This window comes from Callithrix jacchus, chromosome 19 (genome assembly GCF_049354715.1).
Source record: "Callithrix jacchus isolate 240 chromosome 19, calJac240_pri, whole genome shotgun sequence".
NCBI classification, from domain to species: Eukaryota; Metazoa; Chordata; class Mammalia; order Primates; family Cebidae; genus Callithrix; species Callithrix jacchus.
In genome coordinates, this window is record NC_133520.1 from 27,999,279 (window position 1) to 28,025,910 (window position 26,632).

Consider the following 26,632-nt stretch of genomic DNA (forward strand, 5'->3'; position numbering starts at 1 on the left):
ACAAATAGCTCCCCAAGCTGCTCCAGTGCCCCGTTCTGACCCTGGTTTGGCCTCACTGCATGGCTATGGAACTACGTCAAGGGACCACGCTCCCCCGCCCTGCTGACAGCCTGGCCAGCTGGCTACCGTCTTGTGGCGGCAAAGCCTCATGACCCGCAGTAAGCCTGATGTCAACACCCAGGGCTGGAGGCTCAAGGAGCAGAGGCAGCTCGCCAGGACAGCCGAGGAAGCTCTCAGCCCATGAGGGGACCCCGGCTTGCCAGGGGCTTGGGCCCCAGGTCCTGAGTCTTGCTCCTGTTGTGGGGTGTTGTGCTGGGCTGGCTAAGAGAACTGGCCTCCAGCCAACCCATAGGCTGCAGGGAGTGGAGGTACCCACAGATCTGTGTGTACCAAAGGGTGTGGGCAAAGGGCGCTGCCCCCTTGATGCCCCTCCCAGAGCCAATGTCTGAAGAGCTCACCCCCAGCACAAGCTGGGGTAATCAAAAGACCCAGAGCACACCACTGGCACTCGCAAAAGGAGCAGCCCTAGCATTTCCCCTGCCTTCCAGTGGTGGAGCACTCAGCCCAGCCCAGCATCCCCCAGCCTCCATGCTGCATCCCCTCCCTGCCCAGGTGAGGAGGGAGAAGAGAACAGGGCTTGCAACAAGCAACTGTGTGCCCTCCCCAAGCCCCCAGCTCCAGCCGGTGCAGTCCAAGGCTTTGTGGCCACCCTGAGAGGGAGGAACCATAGGGGTGGGGACAGGGACAGGTCTGGAAAGGGGGCAGCAGGGAGGGGAGTGGAGGGGCTGCATGCTGAGGACACGGGTGTCAGGCGGGAGGGGTGCAGTGAGAGGCAGAGAAGAGAGGGTGCCGAGAGCAAGAGTGGGGAAGCAAACACGAGAGACGTTCTGTGTGTACCTCAGGACCTCCGACAAAGAGGAGTCGCTGTCATCAGACCTGGGGAGGGCAGAAAATTAGCTGGATTAGGGGGTGAGAGGAGACGCACACAGAGGGACGCAGAGGCAGCAGCAGCATGGGGAGGTCAGAGGGCAGGTTATTCTCTTCCAGGGGAGTGGAGAGAGGCAGAGGAATGAGGGCCTCGGGAGAGCAGGGGAGGAGGCGGGGTGGACTGGCCTGGGACCTGGGACTCTCCCCCAGGAGTGGGCCACCAGGGTCTCTTGGCTGGCAGGACAGGAGCGTGGAGGGGGCCATGGGGAGACGTGGGGGCACCAGCCCCACACGTGGGGAGATGGTTCTGGGGCTGTTTGCTGGTTCCAAGCTCTCTGGCTGTCCCAGTGCACAAGCTGGGGGCACCTGCCCCACCCCAGCAATGCTTGTACCTGCCCAAGGCTGAAAGAAGCCATGCCTGATCCTGCTCCTCCCTGGGAGCTGGCTCCTTCGAGCAATTCCTCAGGGGCTCACTTATTTAAAAAGCCCACTGTTTCCCGGGGACTCACAGGGCAGTGCCTGGAGTTGGCTCTGCATCATGCACAGGCTCTAAGACCTGGACCACCGGACAAGACCAAGGCTTCATGAAGACCACCAGGCTGGGATGGGCAATCCTACCCCAGTCCTTCCAAAATGGGGACCTGCTGATTCTAACCACATGGAGATGGGCTAGGAGTGGTCCCTGGCTCCCCCTACAGCAGCCTGAACCAAGATAGGTTTGGAGAAGGAGGTGTCTGGGGTGCCATGTCTGCAGGGCTCTGCCTCCTGGGCTCAGCATTCTTCAAGTAGTGTTTTGACTCAGGAAGGGGCATTTCTGTGGGGAGGTGGGGAGGGTGAATGTCAGGCACTAGGTACAAGGACAAGTATTTTCTAGTCTGAGGCTCCCCTGGAGGACACAGCATTGTCACCCTGGGGTAGGGAAGCTTTCAGGAAACTAAGAGAGGAGCCCTCTTGGGGGTTGCAGAGAGCAAATCAGGGCCAGGGTAGGCCCAGCAATGCTGGAAAGCCCAGAGCAGGACATGGAGAATAGGGTCCTCCCCTCTCCTGAGGCACAGCAGGCAGGAGCTGGAAGTCCCGGGCTGAGAGTGCAATCCTGCCACTTTCTAGGTGAAGATCCCTGGCGCCCTCTTTGAGCCTCGTTTCCTCTCGTGTGAAATAGGGAAGACAATTTGCGTGGTTGTTTCTTAGCCTAATGAAGTCACATATATGAAAGCAGGTTGTAAAGTACAGGGCGAGTGCTTTCTGGATGCAGTGGAGGCTGTTAACACAGACCACAGCGTTAGACATCAGAGCCTTGTATCAGGAGCTGTGAATATAGGTGGACCTGCGCCTGGGGGTCTGGTCTGGTCTCTCTCTGCTGCGAGAGTGCATAGAGTGGAGTGGTTGAAGCTGAATGAAGGGGCTTCAGAGCAGACTCAAAGCAGCAGCAGAGGTGGATTAAAGGGCAGCTCCGGAGAGCCCTACATGGCTAGCCTGCCTAACTGCCCAGCCCCAATCCCTGCGGCCTCCTTCTTGCCCTCTCCTGAGGGCCCAGCATGCTGAGGGGAGGTGAATGGCCCCCAGTCAGTACAGGAAGGAGAGAAACACCAGGAGAGGGCATCAGGGCATTTCTCTGGTGCCATCTCCTGGCGTTTCTCTGGGAGGGGCTGGAACCTCAGGCTGGGGTTGGCTTGGCCACCTAAGCCCTCCTCCAGCAAGTAGTGTCTACGCGCTCCCCACTGCCACCTCGGTGCCCTCCCTCCTCGCCCCTCTGCCCTGCTTACTTGTCCAGCGCCGACCCCTGGCTCTGATTACTGGTGAGACGAGAGAAGACATTGCGGTCATTGCGGGGCCGAGTGGGAGGGGATGACGGGGGTGTGAATCCCACATCTGTGGACCTGGTGAGCCGGGACGAGGGCAGCCTGTTAGTGACCATCCCTGCCCACAGGCCCCCACTTGGTGCTGGGCTTCAACCTTCTGTCAGGGCTGTGAGGCCCGCAGGGCAGGGCCGGCTGTGCAGTATTCTCAGAGCTCAACCCCCAGCTAAGCTCCTGGATGCTGTCTTCAGCATCCATCCTCATCATTCACAGATTCCATATTTGGAAAGTCACCTATTTGTTAAAATGTACTTGTGGCCAGGTGTGGTGGCTCATGTCTGTAATCTCGGTAAATCGAAAGGCCTTGGTGGGAGGATTGCTGGGACTTAGGAATTCGAGACCAGCCTGGGCCACATGGTGAGACCTCAACTCCACAAAAAGTAAAAAAATTAGGCGGGCATGGTGGTGCATGCCTGTGGTCCCAGCTATTTGAGAGGCTGAGGTGGGAGGATCGCTTGAGCTTGGGAGGCGGAGACGGCAGTGGACCCTGATCGTGCCACTGCACTGCAGCCTGGGTGATGGAGTGAGACCCTATCTCCAAAAAGAAAACAATCCTCCTGCCTCCCACCAAGGCAGGTGGCAAGAGGCCATCTTGAGCCCTTGCTTTCCCAGTATTTAGCTGCGCGCCACCAAACATCTTGCTCTGTGGGCCTGGCCCGCATGCGGGTGACCAGCTGGGGACTTCCCTGCCATTCTGCATTGATCTCTTTTTTCCTTAGAATTTCTAATCTCCTCTCACACAATAAGGCCTTAAAAAGACCTACCTGAAAGCTCCGCAGAACCCATGGTCATGAAAAGGGGCTGAAGCACATCAGTGCAACGACCAATCCAAGCCCCTCCAAAGCCCTCTGTGTTGGGTGCACAGCAGCAGTTTCCAGCATTTGGCTCGGCTGTGTGGTTTCAGGTATGTTACAGAGACTACATTTCTTTTTCTTTTCATTTTTCTTTCTTTCTGAGACAGAATCTCTGTCACCCAGGCTGCAGTGCAGTGGCACGATCTCGGCTCACAGCAATCTCTGCCTCCCAGGTCCAAATCATTCTCATGCCTCAGTCTCCCGAGTAGCTGGGATTATAAGCATGCGCCACTATGCCTGGACAATTTCCATATTTTTACTAGAGATGATGGTTCACCATATTGGCCAGGCTGGTCTTAAACTCCTGGGCTCAAGTGATCTGGCCATCTCAGCCTCCCAAAGTGCTAGGATTACAGGTGTGAGCCATCATGCCTGGCCCATTTCTTGAGTCCACACCTGACAGGGTGGGGAAGGGACCACTGGGTGAAGCCTAATGGCTCAGGCAAGCTGGCCCAGCTTACACAGTGCAAGGTAATCTACAGAGCAGAATATCACAGCCTCTCATGTACCCAAGGACTGGACTGGTCGTGACTCCAGAGCGGATTCTAGAACCTGTTCTCACCTAATGGGCTGCCCGCGGTCGTAGGACTTCCTTCTCGTCAGCGGGGACGTCTCTGTGCCTCGAGACTGCCTGGGGCTGGAACAGAAGAGTCCAGTGAGGCCCAGACCCAACTCCACCCCCACCCCAATCCACATTCCTGCTTCTGTCCTTACAAAGTGCTGCCCCGGGTAGGTAGGCTGACGGTGCGCGAGACCTTGTCCCGGTAATAGGGGTCTCGGACGGAGAAGCCCACGCCATCCTCTTTGATCTCAACAAGGGAGGCCAGGGACTTGGTGATGTTCTTGGTGGAGATATCCAGTGGGGGCCCCAGGCACTCAGCCGACACAGCTTTCATTTGGGCAGACAGCTTGGGCTCGCTCTGGGAAAGAAAGAACAGGGTAGATCCACTTGCCCAAATGGCATGGCACATAAAGGGAAGCCAGGGGAAATCCTACTTTATTTTTCTGAGACAGGGCCTCAAAAAAAGTGGACTGCAGTGGTGTAAAATGGGTCACTGAAGCCTCAACTTCCCAGGATCATGTGATCCCCCCACCTCAGTCTCCCCCAGCAGCTGAGACTACAGGCATGGGCCACCACACCTGGCTAATTTAAAAATTTTTTCTGTAGAGATGGGGTCTCGCCATGTCGTCCAGGCTGGTCTTGAACTCCTGGGCTCACAAAACCCTCTTGCCTCAGTCTCCCAAAGTGCTGGGATGACCGGGTGAGCCACTGCACCAGGCCCGCCTGGAAATTCTAACAAGAGAAATGGTGTTCTCTTGACCTAAGGTAGAGGACCTGATGGAAGAACCCAGACAGACATCACCTGTGCTCTTCGGCAAAACTCTCAGGGTCTCTGAAGCATCCAGAGCAAATGAAATTGTTTCACTGCCCTTAGTTGGACTAGTAAACACAGAATGCCCAGCCTGACTTCTGTGCTGCTCACCAGCTCATCAGTTTACCCCAGAAGCATGCACAGTTAGCTATTCCCAGTTTGCTATTCCCTTGTCTCCTTAATAAGCCCTGGTCCTCCTTAATAAGTCTTGGTTCAGTCTAGTGAAACTGATCCCTCAATGTTAGGTAAACTTCCTCATTGCTGATTCTCCTATGGTTGAATCAACTGTGTGCATGTAAGGTAACCAGACACTTCGAGTTAGGTTTTGACCCAGGGTATGAGGCAGAATTGTTGGGGGGTGGGGGGAGGTGATGTTTTTGAACGCAGGGACCCTGGTTATGGTGCGGTTGCTAGCAGGGTGGGAACAGAGGCTAGCGGTGACTCCAGACACTTCCCCCTCCTTCCACCCACCTCAGAAGAAATGGGCTGTAACAAGTTACATATTTTAACAACCCCTAATTCCAGGCTAAATTTTCTTTTGCACCTCCAACCCAGCTAGGGACAATCTTGTGTTGTGGCTGAGGGTGGAGCAGTGCCACAGTAAGCGGGAAATGGGCTGTGGGAGGCTGGCCCTGCCGCATCCACTGCCTGCCGGCGGCTCACCTTGAACTTGAAATCGTCATGGCTGGTGGAGCCTTTCATGGTGAATGACTGGGAGAAGCTGAGGAAGAAGCAGAGGGACTTCAGGAGGTTCAGCCCTGGGACCTATGGCAACTCCTCCCACAAGCCCCAGGTACCTGCTGTGAGCCAGCCTCTCACTCTCAGCTCACAAACTCACCTCCCCTCAGAGAACTCTGAGATCTCCTCATCTGTGCTGGCATAGCCGTTTTCTGTGGGAAGGAAGGAGGGAGGGAAAGACGGTGAGAGGCCCCGTTCAAGAGTTGGGGAGGGAAGATGGCCTCCCTCCTGCATGTCACCTGCTGCAATCAGACCGGGGCTCCTAGTAGGGGCTAGGGGTGGTTCTGGGGAAATGACGGCCTCCTGGGGGTCCAAGCCCAAGAGCACTGGAGTACCGAGGAGCTGGCAGCTTCCACCCGCCCCTACCCGTACCCTGCTGCACGTTGTAGATGAGGGCCTGCAGCTCGGGGTGTGCCTCGGCCTTCTCACGCAGGGCGTCCAAGAGCAGATGGTTCTGGGAGGACCCCGCCATGTCTGTCTGCCTCAGTCGGCCCTCCAGCAGCCGGATCTGGGCTTCCTTTTGTGCCACTTGCAGCCCCTGGAGGCAGGGAACAAAGCCTGGAGTTACCCCTCCTGGCCTGGGGTTGGGGGTTCTCCATATCACATAACCTCTGCCCCTCAAGATACCTTGGAGGGCTCCCTTCCAGCTCCCAGCAACACCCTTGTACCTGGCATACATCTGAGAGAACTCCCAGCCCCTTAGCTCCCACATACACACATCAGGGAAGCTCACCTCAGGACACACCCTATTATGGGCCAGGTTATGTCCCCCCAAAACTCATATTCGAAGCCTTAACCCCATTACCTCAGCATATAAGTATTTACAGATAGGGCCTTTAAAGAGGTGACTGGGGTCATACAGGTGGGCCCTACTTCAATACAGCATCCTCATAAGAAGGGAAGATCGGACACAGACAGGCACAGAGCAAAGACCACGTGACGATGCAGGGAGAAGACAGGCCCCAGAAGAAACCATCCCTGCCAACACCTTGACCTTGGACTTCCCACCCTCCAGAACCATGAGAAAATAAACCTCTTATTTGAGGCTCCCAGACTGGTACTTCATTATGGTAGCCCTGACAAACTCATAGAGTCCCCAGACACACAGCAGAGCTTTAAGAAGCTCAGTGGAGCCAGCAGGAGGGGTCAGGTGGCAGAGTCTCCCACCTCCTTTCAGACTTACATAAATGCACACCATGTAGGGCCTGTCCCCAAAGACCACGGGCCCCAGGAGGGAAGGAGGCACATCCTCTGGTTAGCTCTCTGTCAAGGAGAGAGGAGAGGAGCCCAAGGAACACCAAGGAACACCTGACGCTCTGCTGTGAGCCCCCAAGTGGGATGTGGTCTGTCTGTCCATCCTTCTCCTGCCCCTACATACGCACTCTTTTCCCTCTACCTCCAATGAACCAAGCCCAGCACTGCTTTGAACAGGCCTGTGCCAGACACCCAAGGTCAACTCTAACAGAGGCTCTGCTGTGTGCCAGGTGCCAGGACACGTTTCCCTCCCCGCACCCCCCCCCGACACACACAGCATCTCGTTCAAGCCACGCCACAAGCTACAAGCTTGGTATGGTCATCCTCTCAGCTTTACAGCTGTGGTGTGGGAGGTGTGCAGGTTGGGCGGCTTGTCCCAGCCTGTGAGTGATGCAGGTGAGGAGAAGCCAGGCCCCCGGGCTTCCCACTAGGGTATGTCATGGGCATCTGTGCCCGTGGAGCTCCCAGCTTACCTTGTCGATGGATGCCTTGAGGAAGTTGTCTAGCAGGAGGCGGGCTTCGGCCAGGGAGCAGGAGCTGATGACCACGGATGTGTCTGTGGAGTCCAGCTCCTCCTAGGACCGGGAGGCAGAGAGCCCCGTCACCTGGGGCTGCCCCTGCCACTCACCCCGCCCGCCTCCGCCTACCAGGCCCAGCCCTGCGGACACCTTGGTCTCCTCCAGCTGCACGATGGTGGCCTGGCAGTCGGTGATGCTGTCGTTGATGTAGTCAATGTTGGCTGCCAGCACCTCGATCTCCTCGGCCAGCTCCTGCAGCCCCTTCTCCTCCTCAGGGCTCTCAGCCTGCAGCCGCTCCCGCTTCCTCCGCAGGGCCTCCTGCAGGAGGAACAGCTCCTCCCTTTTCTGGGGTCGGGAGATAATTGTGATGGAGGAGTGGTCTCAGGTAGCTGCCCAGCCCTGCCCACAGCTCCCGCCACAGGCTGGTCTGTGAGGTCCCCCTCAGCACCTCTGGATTCCAGGCACAATGAGCAGAGGGAGTGGGGTACGGGGAAAGGTCTGAAGAGCCAGAGAAGTTGGAGGTGACAGAGGACAGGCAGAACAGTGGGATGGGAGAGTGGGAAAGAAGGGGGAGGAGGGCTCACCTTGATGAGCCGCTCCATGTCGGCCTCCAGGTTGACAATGGTCATTCTCTGCATGACGATGTCAATGATCCGCCGCTCTAGGGACTGCCACTTGAGCCTCGCTGCCTTACTGAAGCTCTGGCTGGCCCCCTTCTTCTGGAACTTCTTTCTGCAAGACACAGGCAAAGGGGATTGGACAGGACTCCTTTTAACCTCTGCAGCTCCACTGAGCTCCCTCCCTGGAGCTGACAGTCGTGGGAACCTAGAGTACTCTCCAGAGCTTCCCTCTCCCTCACCCTGGTCCTGTCCCATATTCTTACCCCCTCTGCCTGCACAGGCCAGGGTACTGCCAGTCCACCTTACCGGGCAGGACGGGTGCCATTGACACTAGGCGCAGGGTGGTCCCCCAAGAAGTGGTTAATTTTGCGGTTCCACTGGCGCACGATGCTGGAGACAGAGCGGGCCCCTGATTCAGCCTCAGATGAGGTGGTGCTAGCCGACACCTCGGCCCCAGAGTCCAACATGGGTGGCTTCAGTCCTGCACGCCCTGCCACCCGCTCAGACATGGGCTTGGCCAGGCGCCTCAGTGCAGAAACCTGGGGCAGCAGGGAGAAAAGAGGGAGCTGGTGAGCAGGGTGGCCTGGAGCCACACAGATGGGCCCAGGTTGGGGTGCCAGGCAGCGAGAACACAGAGACTGCTCTGTGCTGGCCCGGGCTTGGGCTGCAAAAGGGCCAAGGGGTCTCTGTGTGATGTGACATGAACACAAAAGAGGCTGCCACCTTCTATTTTTTTTAATGCACAGCTCAGGCATTTGGGAACGGAGCCTGCAGTCTGCCCTACAGCCTGAGCTCTTGTTGAGAAAAGCCCATCTAATAGGCTGGACACAATCTGGACTCCGACTACGCCTGCTGAATGGAAGGAGGGAGAGCCAGGGTCACAGGCAGGGCTTGCTTCCCCTCCCTGCCGGCTCTGGCAGAACTGGGAAATACCACCTTTATTCTACTGCCAGGAAGTTGGAGGCCCAAGAAAGAAGGCAAGCAACGTACACAGGCACGCACGCACGCGCACACACACACACATGTGCAGCAAGAACGGGGCCTCAGCAGCCCGTGAGTAAGCTCACCTCCTGGGTCTTCCTCCTTAGGACCATCTCCTGCTGCCGTTTCTGGGACTCCAGAGCTCGGATCTGAAACTGTGGGAGACAGAAGAGGGCTAGGGTCCACCCTCAGGCACCTTGGCCCCCTCTGTCTGTACACAGGCTGGCCAGCTCCGCAGTTAAAAGCCTGGGCTTCAGAGTGATTTTCATGCAGCCAAACTCTTGATAAAGTGGGACCCAGAGTTGAGGTGCCCTCCCCAGTGGTTGCAGTGAAGTCCACTTTCTCCACAAGGGCAATTCCTTAGCCTCTTCTTCCCTCCAGTGGGGAAGAATCCTGGCACGGAGGGCTCAGCCCTATTGGGCTTCTCTGCAGGGCCTGAAGCTGCACATTTCTGGCTTGCTGGTCACCTTGGGCAAGCTCCTTCCCCTCTCCAGGGCTCAAGTCCCCACTCTTAACATGTGGAGGCTGGGCCAGACCAGGGTCTGGTCTTCCTCTGACAGGCAGCACTGTCCTCCAAGCACGACCATTACCACTTAGGACAGTGGAGACTGAGGCCTGCTTGGTCAGGAGGGGCAACCAGCTGTACCAGGAGGCTGGGAGAGCCAGGGCCAAAGGCTCCTGGGAGGCCCAAGGGCCACCCCTCACCTCCTGTCGCCGCTGCTCCTTCTTGAGCTGCGCGATCTCCCGGTTCCTCTTGGTCTCCACTAGCCGCCGCCGCTGCTGCTCCTCACGCATCTGCTTCATCAGGGCCACCTGGGATGGAGAGAGGTGCTGGTGCTGAGACAGGACTGGGAAGCAGTTGGCCCACACTCTCCAGGGAGGGGCCAGCTCTGGGGACAGGGGCAGGGATAGTGGTGAGCCAGGCAACACTGGCTCAGGGCTGGGAGTCTGAGGTAAGGGGTTCCACCTCCCACTCTCCGCAGGAACTGAAGCCACCTGGGTGACCTGCCAAAAGGAGTGGCCTGACAGCCAGCCTGGCAGTGCAGGTGCCCCACTCTGCAAGGCCCAACCGTGGCCCTCGCTGCTCAGAATGCCACAGCCCCTGGTGGCCCTCACCCACAGCCACCGTCCTGTGTCTGGCCATTCCAGAACTGGCCTGGGTTTCTGGAGGCAGGTAATCCTCTCCCCTCCCGAAAGCTGAGCTGTAGACAGGGCTGAAGTGAAGGTCAGGGCCCCCATGGCCAGGCTCACAGTGACAGAAATAAAAACCACCATTATTTACTGAGATCTGGCTGCATGCCAGGCACCCTCCTCATGACAATCATGAGAGAGGCATTATCGTTCCTGTTTTATAAACAAGGAAATGAGCCTCAGAGAGACAAAGGGACCTACGGTCATAAAACTAGTAATGATGGCTGTATTCCGATAACAAATCATTGCCTCCTAATCTGGCTCTTCCTGCAGTCCCAGGGATGGCTCCATGGGAGGTCAGCAAAGCTAGGGATCAAGCGCTAGGGACCCCAGAGTTGTTGGAAATGTAACCAAAGGCACAGAGAGCACCATTAGTGTGGCCGGGGTGACCCAATGTGCTGGGGAGCCACTGACCTGGGGCCCTGCGGCATCTGCTCCCTATTCCTGGTGCCCAGAACATAGAAGTGTAATGTATACAGGGCTTTGGACTCATTCCAAGTGACAGGGGCATGAGAAACACATGACAGTCAATCCTTCCTCTGCCACTGAAGCCTCAGACACTACTAGGAATGTCACCAATTTGCCCTGCCCTCAGAACAGTCAAGAAAGGAAATAGGCCAAGTGCAGTGGCTCACACCTGTAATCCCAGCACAAGCACTTTGGAGGCCGAGGTGGAAGGACTGCTTGATTCTAGGAGTTCAGGAACAGTCTGGGCAACACAGTGAGACTCTGTCTCCACCAAAAACAATACAAAAACTAGCCCGGTATAGTGGCGTGTGCCCACAGTCCCAGCTACTCAGGAGGTAGGAGAATTACTTAAGTCCAGGAGGTTGGGCTGCAATGAGCTATGTTAGTGCCACTGCACTCCAGCCAGGGCAACAGAGCAAGACTGCCTTTTAAAAAAAGAGGAAATGGCATGAGAGAGCAGGGCTAATGGCTAGCAGGGTTGGCTTCTCTCTGGGAGGGCAGGAGGGCAGGCAGGGTCTGTTGGGGTGGATATGCAGAGAAGAGGAGGGACTGCTTGCTGCTGGGGCTTTGGAGTCCAGAATGAGTGTTCTCCGAAAGGACTAGAAGAACAAGTCAGACCCTTGGCTAAAAGTGGACCTGAAAACTCCAGCATCCCAGGAGCTGTGTGCAAACCCAAGGTGTCACGTATCTTCTGGGGTCAGGGGCTTAAGTCTTCCTGGGGAGGTGCTATGTCTTCCTGGTCAAAGACCCATCCACTTGACTTTGCATGTGTGGTCAAGCTCCATGGTGGCTATCACAGAGGCAAAGGTCTCAGAACAGATGAGCACATTCTATGCACACGACAAGTGGAAACAGGCCGTGGTGCCCGAGACCAGCATTCTCTGCAGGTTTAAGGTGGAAGGCATTATGGCCTCTCCCTGGGAGACCCTGTGGCTGCAGGCCCCACCCCGGTTCCATTCTGTGAATCACTGGGGCCCTGCAGCTGAACAGCCATGGGAGGACTCTGGGGCACTGGCTCTCATGGCTTCTGGTTTGAATCCTCGGCTGCTGTACCCTCTGTCCCTCCAACAGAAAACCTAGGCCCCTCCTGGGATGACCCAAGGGTGTTCTTTTCTGCTTCTAGCTCTGGGTTCCTAAGAACAAAGTCATGTGGACAGAGCCAGGCACCTGGCTGAAGGAGCTCAGCAATCCAGAGACAGACACACAGGTCTGCACATGAGCCTTCTGTCTGTCAGATGCATCTTGGCATTATATTATCTGCCAGGCTTCAGAGCCATAGGGATCTTCCCTCATGAGGCTCTACAGGGCCTCCACAGCTGAGATGTGAGCTGGCCAGGACAGGGTGGGATACCCTGCAGAGGCATCAGCCGGAAACCCCCAGAAGACAGAGTGGGGATGCACATAAGCGCACCCAAAAGTGCTATAGAAGCTGCTGCAGAATGTACAGGCCCCTGGCGGGAGTGCTGCTCCACCCTGGGGATAACCAAGGCCCATCAGTCCCTCCCTCTAAACCATCATTGGGTACCTGGGGTATTTGAGTCCACACTTGGGGTATTTGGTGATCTGGGTATTTGAGTCCACACTTGAGTCTCAATTCCTCACAGGGTGGATGCACTGAAGGAGATGGTGAAACTGGGGCTCTCTGGAACCAGCCCAGGCCAAGCAGGTCTGAGCACAGCAAGGCAGGGCCTTCTCTACTCTGGTCAGGTTGATGAAGCCTCTGGACCTGCAGCCCAGGCTTGGGGACAGAGCCTGCCCAGGTGAGGTGGCTGGGCCTCAATGACAGCTGTGGGTCCACCTCTTCTCGGAATCTACATCAGCCACCACTGCGTTGCCTCTCTCCTCTGCACACAGAGTCAGCCGTGAGGGTGTAGCTACCAATGGCTCCTAGATGCCCCATCAGCCCCAAGCACTGGGGAGCATCCCTTTCCTACATCTCTGTTCCCAAGGCCAGTCCTTCACAGCACACTGGGGCTGCCACCAGTGCCCAGGACCTAGCTCAGGGCTGTGGAAAGCTGGGTGCCACTGATGGCTGAGGGTCAGAGCAAGCAAGAATGTAGGACTGGGAGGGCCCAGGGGTAGGGAGGACTGAAAGGGAGCAGGGATCTGCTGAGCCCCAGGCAGGAGCCAAAACACACCAGACACGGAAACACAAGACCTGAGCCCCCAAAGCCAGAAGCACAAGGGCCAACCCCGGGCCCCAGAGACTAGAGCAGTCTGAGTGATGGCAAAGTAGAAAAGGGAGGCCTTGTGCCACCTGGAAAGCAGAGTGCTTAGGAGGCAGAGAACCGAGTCCAAATCCCAGTGCTATCTCTTGGGAGCTGGAATTAACTTCTCTGAGCCTCACTTTCTTGTACATAAAGGAAGAATAATAGGACTTCTTTCATGAGGTTCTTCTAGGGACTGAATGTGATCACGCGTGTGAGATGACTAGCCCGGAGCCTGGCCATAGTAAACGTTCAAACGATGGTAACTGTTACTATCATCATTTGATGCCGGGGTGCCCCACATGAGGGGCCTCTTGTGCGCTTTGTGCAGACCTGAAGTGAGTGTGCTGTGGCCTCCCCCATAGGAGGCAGCACCGAGTGGGGTCCTCAGAGATCCTCACCTGCCTGAACACAACCCCCATGCAGACCCCATCTCTGCATACTGGCCCCACTACGGGGTGGGTTGTTTCACCTTGGATGATGCTCTCAGCTAAGAGGACCATGTCCAGGGCCAACACAGGGTAAAACTAGGCAATGCTGTGTGTTGAGAAGAGAATCCACACTTGACGGCAATGATTATTTTTACAGGGTGAGTGGATTCTAAGATGTCACATGCATTCCAGGCCGCACTCCTCACATCCTCAGCCCCTACCTTGGCCTTCTTCATCTCAGCCACCTCGGCCTGTAGCTTCTTCAGCTCCCTCTCGTAGCGTGACTGATTCTTGAGCAGCCGGGCGTGCTCCTTCTGGGCGGCCTGCAGCTTCTGCAGGTCCCGGTTCATCTCCCGCAGCCTCTTCTCGTAGTCTGCCTTGATCTTGTTGGCCTTCTCCTCCGTGTAGCACTCCATGGTGCCTGAGAGCAACCAGAGGCAGCTGTCAGTGCTGGGTCCCCAAGGGCTCCCACTAAACACAGGTCATCAAGGGGGAACGCAGGAGCCTCTGTTCCAGTCTTACTGAATGACCTCAGGCAAGTCACACCCGTCTCTGAGCCTGTTGCCTCATTTGAATGAGGGGGTCTGACTAGCTGATGCCCAAGGCCCCTTCCTGCTCTGACATCCTATTGGAATGTGCAGGGGTGTTTTTGTGTTGAGAGCTCTGAGCCCCTGGTCCCCAGCTTCCCAAGAGGGTCCTGTAGCTCACTCATGCTGGCTGGTTCTGACCTATGATCCAGTATGGAGGAAAGGGCTGGGGCCCGTGGGAAGGGGAAAGAGTCAGCAAGAGAAGACAGAGAGGTATGGGCCAGGGCAGAAGAAACAAGCTGACTCTCCACTCTCACCCTCTCCTTCCTGAACTACCAGCAGACATCTCCAACTTACAGGTACAAAACCCAACTCATTTCCACCCCTGCCCACCTCAGAACACAGCATCACCTCCTTCTAGAAGCTCACGCCCTGAGGCATCCTTGGCTCCCCTCTCCCTCATACACCCTCCCAGCAATCAGCAAAGCCTTCTGCCTCAACCTGCAAAATATACCCAGAGTCTGACTTCTCACCACCCCCTAAGCCACCTATCCTGGGGTCTTTGTAACTGTTTCCTAAGTGGTCTCCGGCTTCCACTTTCATCCCCCCGCTGCAACAGCCAGAGTCATCTTTTAAAAACGCTTTGACATTTCGCATCTCGTAGCTCTCTTGAAACGACACACATCCCATCTCCCTCAGAGTATAAGGCAATGTACTCCCTCAGAGTACAATGACATGATGTGGCCCCACGTGTCTTCTCTGGCCTGTCCCCTCTCGCTGTGCTCCAGCCATCCTGGGCCGCTCGTCATTCTGCCAACATGCCAGGCACATGGCAGCTTTATGGCCTTGGCATCTTCTGTTCCCTCTGCCTGAGACGCGCTTCCCCTGGCTGGTTCAGCTCTAGCACTCTCTCGCCTCCTGGAAGTCTTTGCTCAGATGTCACCTTCCCAGTGAAGTCTTCCACAACCATCTTTACAAAACAACTCGTTCTTCAGCAGTTCCTGTTCCCCTTCCTGGCTATATTTTTTTCATACTTACCACCTATAGCATGTCACGTGCTATAAGCAGAACATGCTATAGATTCTGCTTTTTTGGTTATGCCCGTCTTTCCCCACTAGAATGTGTGCTCCATGAGAGCAGGGATTTTGCCCACTCCAATATCTCTAGCACTAGAACGATGTCTGCTCTATAAGACATATTCAACATGTGATTGCTGAGTAAGTAAATCAATGAACGAATAAATAAAATATGGAATAAATGGGCTGAAGAGCAGCATGAGGAAGGTAGAATGGGAGGTTTACAAACAGGTCCAAAGGAAAAGACTCAAGGAACTGAATGCAGGAGGAAAGGCTGGGAGTGTCACATTCGTGTGCCTAGGTATGTAAAGAATCCTGGCCAGACGCAGTGGCTCACACTTGTAATCCCAGCACTTCAAGGCCAAGGCGGGTGGATCATGAGGTCAGGAGTTCGAGACCATCCTGGCCAATGCGGTGAAACCCCCATTTCTACTAAAAAATACAAAAATTAGCCAGGTGTGATGGCGCATACTGGTAGTCCCAGCTACTTGGGAGGCTGAGGCAGGAGAATCACTTGAACCCGGGAGTTGGAGGTTGCAGTGAGCCAAGATTGTGCCATTGCACTCCAGGCTGGGTGACAGACCAAAAAAAAAAAGATAGAGAGAATCCTAATATGTGACATGATAGCAAAAAAAAAAAAAAAAAATCAATTATGTTTCATAGGAACTAGGTTTGCAAGCCCCTTGCCTAGAAGAGCAGGTTAACCCCAACATGCCAGCTGCTGTTGACAGAGGAGGGGCCCACAGGAAAGGGACGGAACAGATGGGGTGGGGGGCATGGCGCTGGCCTTACTGAGGTTCTGTAGCACGCGGTCTCGCTCCAGCTGCGTATCCCGGATCTTGTTCTGCAGTAGAATCAGCTTTTCCTCGTACTGGTGCTTGAGCGTCTGTAGCCGCCGCTGGCTGTTCTCCAGCTCATCGATGAGCTTCTGCTTGATCTCGATCTCGCACGTCAGGTCGGCCAGGTCCGCCTGGAAGTTCACCTCTACGGGGGCACAGCCAGGTTCAGCCCAGCAACAAGGCAAGGGGCAAAATGGGGGGCAGATGCACCAGTCCTGGGCGCTGGGACTCTCCTTTGGTCAGCCATGACCAATCAGTGACCAGAGGCTGGGCAAAATGATAAATCCCAACACAGGTAGAATGTGGCCAGAAGGAGTAACACATGTAAAGAGCAGTCCCAGAAAGACAAGGGGGGGCTCAGAAGCTGGCAGGGGGATCTACAGATCCTTCCCAGCCCAGCCGTGCCTGAGGCCAACATTCACCTGTTGTAGAGGACATGGGACCAGCTTGGGTGGAGGAAGGTAGGGTGACTAAGAGCACTTTGCATGCCTAGGGCCAGCACTGGCAGCAGGCAGGGCTTAAGGGGCAGCATCTCCATTTAGAGGAGAGGGCTTTGGCACCAGTCAGGCCTACGTCCACGTTTGCTCTGCATGGACCGCACTGGGAAGGTCTCTAAACCCCTGTGAGCTGTTCCTCGGTGGTAACATAGGGACGCTCACTCCACCTATGCACACAGCTGAGAGAACCAACCCATGCAAAGGGTTAAGGTGAGCCCAGTGCCTGGCACCTGTGAATGACCAGGAGGGGTTTGCCGTCATCGCCATCGTGACTGCTGTTGTCGTTGTTTCATGTCTGGGAGTTCTGGGGCCTGGACGCCATCATCTTAGAGAGCTCAAGCAGGGCCCGACCCACCCCCAGGCACTGGCGACCAGGCATTGCATCCCCCACAGCCCACAGCCCAGGCCCACACACCCTTCTCCTCGGGGTCTGAGTCTGAGTCCACCAGGCTCTCTTCACTGCCCGAGTCCTCATCTTCATCCTCGCGCCCTTCCTCCTCCTCACAGCCACTCTCGTCTCGCTCTTCCTCCTCCTGGGCACCAAGCACCATTGGGGAGGGCCTGGCCTCAGAGAGGGGAGCCCAGAAGCAGAGGTGCGTCCTGACACAGTGCCTCAGGTGTGTCAGGAGGGTGGGGATTGGGACAGGCCACAGCAGAGCCCCCTGCTCACCCCCTGACTCCTGGAAGAGCACCACCTCCCCCAACACCCTGGTGGAATTCCTCTGGGATGGCCTCCCCACCTGCATCATCCATGTGGGATGGGGTGGGGGCTGGGGGGGAGATCACCATGGTAACCAGCCAGTGATATAAGGAAGTACAAGGGTCAACTGGATGCAGCCCCAACCACCTCCCTCACTCTGTGCAAGGATGCAGAGGAGGTCCCCCAACCCCAGCAGGGACTTGGGGCGAGCCGTACCCCTTACCTCCTCTGCCTCATTCTCATCCGTCTCCTCACTGTTGTCCTGATGGAGTTTTGCCCTCTTCTTGAAGGCTTCCTTCTCAGGGCTGCTCAGGGAGCACAGGGAGGCTGGATTAAGAAGGCTGCCCTGCCTCGAATACACATGTGGGGCAGCAGCACAGGAAGGCTCTCACCAGAGGGTGGGGAGGGCGCCGGTGCCTACTCTGCAGAGAACCCCGCTGCTCTTCCCCAGGGCCACCCAGAACTGACCTTGGCTCAGCTCAGTCCTTCCTCTCCTTGGGGGAAAGCATATGGCATGGGAGAATGTGGGGGAGGGGGCTGCCCAAAAGGCTTAGCAAATCTGAGCCATGAATTCCCAAGCAATACTGAGGCAGTCCCTAGGGCTAGGAGAGTGGGGGTTCCCTCCTAAACACGGGTGGGCAGCAGTCCTCCTAGGGGCTGGGCAGCATCCACTGAAGCGGTCTGAGGGCTCTTGGGGACGGGGACGGGGACAGCACTCCACTCACCTCTTCCTCCGCTGCCTGACCTCCTTCTTCTTTAGCCGCTCCAGGTCCTGCTTGGCCCTGCGGATCACCTCCGAGGCATCCTCCATGGAGCTGGCCGGGCTGCCCCCAAGGGTAGGGGCGGCCGAAGAAGCACCCAGGGAGTACGGGCTCCTAGCCGAGGCCCGTGAGAGGCTGCGTCGCAGCGACTCATTCATGGCTTCACTCTCCAGGAGCTTCGTCCTGCGCAGGAAGTGCGAGTGGGCGGGGCCGGGTAAGCCACCAATGCCCTTGGCCTCACCTGGCGGGGGAGGGGGGCATGGGGGGGTCCAGCCTACGCACACCTGCCGGAGCTCACTCACCGCAGCTCCTCGATCTCCCGGATGTAGTTCTGGATGAGTGCACCAATGGCCTCATTGCCGTCGCCTGAAGTGGGAAGCGGGGAAGGAGGGTGCGATAAAGAAGATAAACAGACCGGGCACAGTGGCTCACGCCTGTAATCCCCACACTTTGGGAGACCGAGATGGGTGATCACCTAAGGTCGGGAGCTCAAGACCAGCCTGACCAACATGGAGAAACCCGTCTCTACTAAAAATACAAAATTAGCCGGGCGTGGTGGTGCATGCCTGTAATCCCAGCTACTTGGGAGACTGAGGCAGGAGAATTGCTTGAACCCAGGAGGCGGAGGCCGCAGTGAACCAAGATCATGCCATTGCACTCCAGCCTGGGCAACAACTCCATTTCAAAAAAAAAAGGAAGAAAAAAGAAGAAAGAAGGAGAAGAAGAAGAAGGAGAAGGAGGAGGAGGAGGAGGAGGAGGAGAAGGAGAAGAAGAAGAAGAAGAAGAAGAAGAAGAAGAAGAAGAAGAAGAGGAGGAGGAGGAGGAGGAGGGGGAATCACCTCTGGACTACTGCTCTTCTATCTGTGCCTGTAATAGGGTAGCTCATGTGAGCCTTTTCCAAAAAAGAATCTATATCAAAAAATACTTTGCACAGAGGTATACAAGCACTGTCGGCAACAGCAAGAAACTGCAGACAACCCGAATGCCCATCACTAGAAGCCGAAAATAAATTTATTCATCATTATCAGATATGGGACACCATGGCAGAAGATGAAGAGATGTCGGTATTTTTTTTTTTTTTTTTTTTAATTTTTTGGTTAGAGCCAAGGTCTTGCTCTATCCCCCAGGCTAGAGTCACAGCTGACTGCAGCCTCGACCTCCTGAGCTCAGGCAATCCTTCTATCTCAGCCTCCCAAGTAATAGGAACTACAGACATGTGCCACCACACCTGGCTAATCTTTGTATTTTTTTGCGGAGACTAGGCGTCCCTATGTTATCCAGGCTTGCCTCAAACTCCTGGGCTCAAGCAATTCTCCTGCCTTTGCCTCACAAGTTGCTGGGATTACAGGCATGAACCCAAAATAGGTTTAATATGGAAAGATTTCTAAAACAGAATGCTAAATGGAAAGTCTTAGAGCAATACATACAATCTCATACATAGAAAAAGTAGTCTATATTGTATGCACATTTAAGAATATATATGAATACATATTCATACTTGAAACAAATACTGAGAAAGGTGTGGGAAAATACACACCAAGCTGCTCATGGAGGTTCCTTCTGAGAAGTAGAGAGGGCCTGGGGTGGAGAGTTCAGGGAGAGGCAATTTTAACCTTTCACTTCATATAGTGATATATTGTTTGCATGTTGAACAAGAAGGAAGTGTTCATGTATTACTTGTGCCATACAAAGATGTTTTAAAATCCAGTGAAAAAAATGCATAAATGAGTTGAACTGTGAACTGACTGGCTGGCTTAGCCCACCCGATGCTCTGGGGTGGGTGTGGGAAGAGGGAGTCCTAGCTCGTTGGTGCTCTGAGCTGCCCTGGCACACCCCAACTCACCAGCCTTGGCCAGCAGCAGGTTGGCCTCCTGGCTCATGAGCTGGGTGACGCGGTTGTTGATGGCGTCAATGGCCTCCTGCATGGCTTTCACCCGGAGCCGCAGAGCCCCATTCTCCTTCTGTAGCATGGCATTCTCCCGGAACAGGTCACTGTAGCCCTCGGCACCATCCTCCCCGATCACTCGCTTGCCCTGGGAGCAGCGGCAACGGAGAGCAGTCAGGCAGCAGAGCTCGCAGGCGGGGGAAGGGGCTGACAATGCCCCTCCCTCTGCCAGCACCCTGACCTTCCCCTGGATATGGCAGCACCACCATTCTCCCCTGCCACAGGTTTCCTAAAATACAGCTCCTGGCCCCCAATGCTCAAAAACCTTACACAGTTCTCCTTGACAATAAACAGTCCAAATTTTGTAAGCAGCCACCCAAGGCCTCTCACAATCTTACTTGACCTACCTTTCCACAGTGTACTTTCATATATCTCCATAAACACTAGTACAAGGATCAAAACCCCTCTCTGCAGGCAGCCGGCACAAATGAGTCAGGCTGGGTGTAAGACAATAGGGAGGGGTAGAGACTGGAGCTCAGAGAGTCCAGACTCAGTATAAAAGGCGCAGCCCCTATGCCACTCCAGCCAACTTAGTACCATAAGTAGTTCCAGCAAATCTGAAATTCCCTGACTTTCAGAAAGGTTGACCACTAAGTTGTCTTCTTTTAAAACAAGTGCAAGCCAAACCAAAACTCATCTATGTGCCAGATTCAGGCCGTGGGCTACCAGTTGGTGACTTCTGCCTTAGTCACATGGAATTAGACACTCCCCCAAAGGACCCATTTTCTCCCACTCTGTTTCTCTGTGCATGGTTTGTTCCTTACCTAGAATGCTTGTCCCATCTCATTTTGTTATTATCTCACTCATTCCGCAAAATCCATGTAAAAGGCCCCTTTTTCCATGAGGAGCCATGAGGCCCTCCCTGACCATCCAAGCAAATAAGGCCAACTCTCTCCTCTGCAGCACACTGAGCTACCCCTGCGGTCCCTTCTACCAATGATTCTGTGCCAGTCCAGCGTCTCATCTGTTCCCACACAACACAGTCAGCAGATATGAAAACACCCTGGAGAGTGTCTTCCGTGTCCATAAGATCTATGCAACAAAAGCTGGGGAGCCCGTCTTCCTCCAACTTAATATTGTAAAATCCTGAGGGCTCAGACTGTGCTTGACTCACCTGGGTGAGTCCCTAATAATGAGCATCATGCCTGGCACACAACCAATGCTCAAGAGTCACGTCCAAAGTGGATGGTGGGTGATAGGGAGATGAGAGTCAGGGTGAGGCTGCGGGAGAGGGCACGTTAGCTCCAGGAAGGTGTGCTGGGCAGTGCCCAGAAGCATGCTCACCGCCTTATACTCCATCAGCTCCATCTGCAGCCGGGCAATCTCAGCCCGCAGTGCACTGATCTGCTGGCTGGTCTTGTCCTGGTTCACTACCACCTTGTTCTTGATGTTGCGGGCCCGATTGGCATATTTGAGTGTGTTGAGGGTCTCCATGAAGTCTCGGTCTGAGGGGCTCACACAGGCGATCATGATGGTCTGGCTGGGGGTGCAGAAAGGCTGACGTGAGGGTGAGGGACCCAGCCAGTCTCCAGAAGCATTGCCTCAGAGCAGAGGTCCTGCTCCCATCCCATTCCCCCACTGCCTTAATGCCCAAAGGACCTGGGCATTCAGGAGGACAGATCCTGGGATGTGGCATCTGGACCACCTGGCCAGGAGTTTCCACTGCAACAGCAGGTAACCACAGCAAAGGCAGCTACCAAGGCTAAGGGTGCAGTGATGCACAATTGCCAGAGTCCTTTGCTTGGTGATGAGGATGAGCCACAGCCTTGCATTTTCTTTCTTTTTTTTTTTTTTTCCTTTTTTCTTATTATTTTTTTTAAGACAGGGTTTCACCATACTGGCCAGGCTGGTCTTGAACTCCTAACCTCAGGTGATCTACCCGCCTTGGCCTCCCAAAGTGCTGAGATTACAGGCGTGAGCCACCATGCCCAGCCAGCTCTGCATTTTCTAGCATTTCCCATCTATCATCTCATCTGAGCCATAGGACTTTCCTTAGGAACATCTCCCCCTATTTTACTGATAGGGAAACTGTGTCTGACCATAGCTGTCTAAAGGTCATGAAGCACCTCAAGGTTCCTGCCTCCCAAACCTGCAGCCTAGCATGGGAGGGCCTCCTCCTCCCAGGCAGGCATGTGCCACACCCACACACCAGTATCTTCCAGGAATCTCCCTGCCTCCCCTGTCCCCTTCCTGGGTGTTGGTCACCAGATACCTGTTGCCCCCCAGCGAGTCCTGGAGGAGCCGAGTGAGCTTGGAGTCCCTGTAGGGAACGTGCACCACCTTCTTGCTCTGGTCCCCTAAGGCGCTGATCACATTGCCCAAGGCCAGCTGCAGGAGACAGACCCTGGCACTCAAGAGTCACTCAGGGAGTGGAGGGAGGGAGGGACAAGACAATCCCCAAGTCATCTGTACCTGCCTCTCTGGCCCCAGCAGCTCTCTTGCTCTCTGGGTGGGTTTACAGGCAGATGGATAAGCTGGTGAAATCGGGAAGTTGGGGGCAGGGATGAGGTCTGGGAGTGAAGGGCTAACTGGTAAGATGTCCAAGGAGGACTCAGCAGGCATGGGATTGCAGGGCCTCAGTCTGGGACTGAGCTGTGTGAGTGGTGGGTGCTAGGGCTGATGACCTGCCATGTGCCTACCAGGCCACAGTTGATGGAGATGCCCTCCTTGGCCCGCTCGCCGGTGGCCCCTGTCCGCTTCAGCCGCTCTGAGCCGGCCAGGTCCACAAAGTGAAACTTAGCGGTGAGTGTCTCATACTCACTGGAGGGAGGTGTACCATCAGGAAGCCCGGTCATCGCCTCATTCACCTGCAGCAGAAGTCAGCTCTGACTCACCCGGCCCTCGCCCACCTCGCTGGCTCCCCTGCTCACAGTACTGCCATCTGGGAGATGCCAGGCAGACGGCCAAATGTGTTACACTGTCCTCCACACAGGCAGAGCGTCTGACAATGTGCACAGTACTTGCACAAGCCTGATTTCCATTTAATCCTCACAGCACCATGATAGAGAGATCATTAACCCATTTTACAAATTGGGCAACTGAGGCTCAAGAAAAATACATAAAAATCAACAAATGGCAGAGGCTAGCCTCAATCTTGTTTGCTATCTCTGGATCTGTGGCTTCTCATCTTGCCCTTCCTGGGATGCCCCTATAGCAAGCTGGCTCCTGGACCCACCGCAGGCTCCTCACCAGGTCGGGCTGGGTGCACACGCGCATCTGGCACAGGTGGATGGTGAAGATGGCATGGGAGCGTGAGCTCTGTACGTTCATCTGCGTGCTAGCTGTGGTGCGCGACAGGGCCCCCTGCTTCAGGCACTGGATCAGCTGGAAACGGAGGCAGAAGTGAGGTCTCGGGACTATGGTGGTGCCAGCCCCTGCCCTTTCAGGATGACCCGGGCCTGTTCCAGACCTCCAGCAGATGCTCACCTCCTCCTGGGAGTGGATGAGGCGAGAAGTGACGCCGGTGGTGTAGATGCCACCGTTCGCGTCCTCGTGGATCTTGATGTTGGACCTGCGGTGGCGGGTGTCAGGGTCACGGGTGCTGTCAAACAGGTCAAGGATCTCCTCATTGTAGAGCTGTGCAGGAAGGAAACCAGTGAATGCACAAGGCATGCAGTGGGGCCCCAGGTGGCTGCCACATGCCTGTAAACCATTTCTGTTTTATAGATGTGCAAACTGAGGCTCTGGGTCCCCTCTGGGTTCTGAATGCCATGGCCTTTCTGAAGGATAGGGGCAGGAGGCAGCTGGGACCTGAGCAGAACTAGCTGGAGGCTTCACACTGTTCCTCACTCCCCAAGGAACCAGCAGCCAGCAGCTCGGTCCCAGCAGGGGCTAAGGACGGAAGGAGGACAAAGGGATAGGGCTCTAAGATGCAGGAGATGAAGAGGTGGCCACAGTTTGAGCAGATCCTGTTGTATTCCTGGAGTGGGAAAGAGTGGGTGGGGATGTGCCTCCAGGTGAGGGAGAGCAGAGACACAGCTCAGTGGAGACCAGGGGAGCTGTGCCCTGATCCTGGCGGTCTCTGAGGTGATGACAAGCTCTTGAGGGAAGAAATACACCTGTGTGCCTTGCCCTATGTTAGGCAGCAGGTGGGTATGGAGAGCATGCCTGGTGAGACCATCGTGGTGAGGGGGCCTGACCAGGAGCAGTCACCCCACTTCAGGCGGTCTCAGCCAAGAAGACTCCTGTGTTTGGAACTGCTGGCAGGGCAAGTATCACCTGCTGAAATCTGGGATGCTCAGCAGGCAGGGAGTGAGGGCTGGGGAGTGGAATAGGGATGGGGCAGCTAGGGCAGCAGCCAAGAAAATGCTGTGGGGCTCAGGGGGAGACTGCAGCCCTCAGACATCCAGGCTTTGACAGCCCTAAAGGGACTGAAATATCCCACATGAATGGGGAGGAGCAGATGGAATGGATGGTGCAGATGGGGGCCCAAGGTGTCTGTCTGTCTGTCTGTGTTGGGGCAGACACACTGCATCATTTGACCTCTTGTGGTTCACCGTATGGAACTGATTTTCCAGGAACCTACTCTTTGGGGCTTCTCCACAGCAACAGGATAAGGAAGGGATGAAAACAAAGAGATGTGAGAGAGACACTTACTGAGATACACAAGCAGCAGGACACAGACATGTACATAAACACAGATACACACAGACACCCACACACACAGACAAACACAGAGACACAGACGTGCAGACACAGACACGGACACACACACACACACACACACAGACACATAGACATACAGACACACAGACACATAGACATACAGACACAGACACATAGTCACAGACATGGACACACACACACACAGACACATAGATACATAGACACAGATGCGCACACACAGAGACACAGACACATGCACAGACACAGACACACGGACACAGACACATAGATACACAGACACAGATGCGCATACACAGAGACACAGACACATGCACAGACACAGACACATAGACACAGACACATGGACACACACACACAGACACATAGACACACAGACACAGATACACACAGACGCACACACACAGACGCACACACACAGACACAGATACACACAGACGCACACACACAGACACAGATATGAACACATACACAGAGACACACAGACACAGACGCTCACACACAGATACATAGACACACACGCACAGACACGGACACACAGACACAAACACACACACAGAGACACACAGACACACATGCACAGACATGGACACACACACAGACACAGACACAAATGCACATACACAGAGACACACAGACATGCACAGACACGGACACACACACACAGACATGTAGACACATAGACACACACATACATAGATGTGCACACACAGAGACACACAGACACACACAGATGTGCACACACAAAGACACACAGACACACACAGATGTGCACACACAAAGACACACAGACACACACAGATGTGCACACAGAGACATATATACACACAGACACACATACAGATTGTACACACAGAAACAGACACACACACAGAGACATATAGACACACACACACAGACATACACACACGCAGAGACACAGACATGCACACACAGAGACACAGAGACACACATACACAGACACATACACACAGACTTGCACACACAGAGACACACTGACACACATACACAGATACACACACAGGCAAAGATGCACACACACAGACACATAGACACACACAGATTGGCACACACAGAGACACACAGACACACACACATAGACACACAAGACAGAGACACACACAGACACAGACACACAGACGACCTACCCACACAGATAGGAACACAGAGTTACACACACATAGGCAGTTCGTTTATTAGAAGCAAAAGTCCAGAGGAACAAAGAAAACCTCCAAATTCTAAAATGCAGGGTACCCTAGAGGGCAAGTCACCACTTGTGTGCCCAGGAGGGGAAGCTGTATTGTAATAGGCAGAGGCTGGGGTTGGGGAAGGCCTGGAGAGGGCCAAGGCCACATGCTTCCCTCAGAGGGCAACCTGGATACAATCAGAGCTCCAGGGTTTATGGGTAAGCACCCTTACTGGGTGGGGGTCAAGATGAGACCCCCTGCTCCCCACTAAAAGCCCCTCCGCAGCTGCCAGTCTGGGCCTGGCATTCTCCCAGAGACAGGAAGGGCGGGTACACAGAAAGACCTTTCCTGGAGGACCTTCCTGCCTGGGGTCAGAGAAGACTCAGGGGGCAGGAAGCACCTGAGCCAGAGGGGCAGGATAGCTGCCCTCAAGCTGAAGGGGGACGCAGAGAAGGCCAGTATCACCCCATTTTGCAGATGAGGCTCAATGTGGTGAAATGACTAACTCAAGGTCACAAGGGTAATCAGTGTCAGAGCTAAAACCAGTCAGGTGTGAAGGGATCAAACAGGTCATCAACTCAAGCTCCATCTGATGCGGGAACCCCTTTCAAGTGTCCCACCAAGTAGTCCTCCACCATAGCTTGGATGCTTTCAGTAGCAGGGAACTCATCACCTGGAGATGCCCCTGTGATCCCCTGGGCTTATTCCACTGCACTGGAGGAAGGCCCAGCTTCCATGGTCCTGCAGTCCACCAAGCCTCCCACCTGCCCGCCCTACGAGGCCACAGTACCTCCAGAAACTGGGCGCTGACTTTGAACTCAGGTCCAGCCACACCCTGCTCCTGCGCCCGACGCTTGCGCTCGGCAATGCCCCCAAAGAGGTGTGCGATGGCCCTCGGGATGATGCCCTGCTCGTCCTCCGTCGTTGCCATGTCAAAGCCAGTACCCATGGTGTACGTCTTCCCGGCCCCCGTCTACATTGGCAAAGATAGAAGGGTGTAACTCCACACCCTCTGGGGGTACCAGCAAACCCTGTGCCTGGGCCAAATCCCCTTAGCTC

General features: G+C 55.2%; 1 protein-coding gene across 5 annotated transcripts in view; it reads right to left on the reverse strand.

Annotated features, from left to right (window-relative positions):
- KIF21B (kinesin family member 21B) overlaps positions 1-26,632 on the reverse strand; it is a 54,209-nt gene that overhangs the window by 12,972 nt on the left and 14,605 nt on the right. For 3 of the 5 annotated variants that reach the window (XR_008478015.2, XM_054248329.2, XM_054248327.2), the window contains exons 3-28: positions 26,364-26,546; positions 23,190-23,339; positions 22,953-23,087; positions 22,403-22,570; positions 21,976-22,091; positions 21,048-21,243; positions 19,662-19,851; positions 18,121-18,184; positions 17,783-18,001; positions 17,281-17,362; positions 16,773-16,890; positions 15,814-16,005; positions 13,640-13,839; positions 9,827-9,934; positions 9,208-9,276; positions 8,447-8,679; positions 8,105-8,252; positions 7,671-7,865; positions 7,476-7,577; positions 6,121-6,286; positions 5,849-5,900; positions 5,674-5,731; positions 4,352-4,557; positions 4,200-4,274; positions 2,691-2,804; positions 898-936 (exon numbers count right to left, since the gene is read on the reverse strand). Coding sequence is in view for 4 of the 5 variants with exons in the window: in XM_054248329.2 (XP_054104304.1) it covers positions 898-936; positions 2,691-2,804; positions 4,200-4,274; positions 4,352-4,557; positions 5,674-5,731; positions 5,849-5,900; positions 6,121-6,286; positions 7,476-7,577; positions 7,671-7,865; positions 8,105-8,252; positions 8,447-8,679; positions 9,208-9,276; positions 9,827-9,934; positions 13,640-13,839; positions 15,814-16,005; positions 16,773-16,890; positions 17,281-17,362; positions 17,783-18,001; positions 18,121-18,184; positions 19,662-19,851; positions 21,048-21,243; positions 21,976-22,091; positions 22,403-22,570; positions 22,953-23,087; positions 23,190-23,339; positions 26,364-26,546 (3,578 nt within the window). In the remaining variant the exon portion in view is untranslated. The remainder of the gene's footprint in view (positions 1-897; positions 937-2,690; positions 2,805-4,199; positions 4,275-4,351; positions 4,558-5,673; positions 5,732-5,848; positions 5,901-6,120; positions 6,287-7,475; positions 7,578-7,670; positions 7,866-8,104; positions 8,253-8,446; positions 8,680-9,207; positions 9,277-9,826; positions 9,935-13,639; positions 13,840-15,813; positions 16,006-16,772; positions 16,891-17,280; positions 17,363-17,782; positions 18,002-18,120; positions 18,185-19,661; positions 19,852-21,047; positions 21,244-21,975; positions 22,092-22,402; positions 22,571-22,952; positions 23,088-23,189; positions 23,340-26,363; positions 26,547-26,632) is intronic. The other 2 variants (XM_054248330.2, XM_054248328.2) reach the window with 1 other exon arrangement.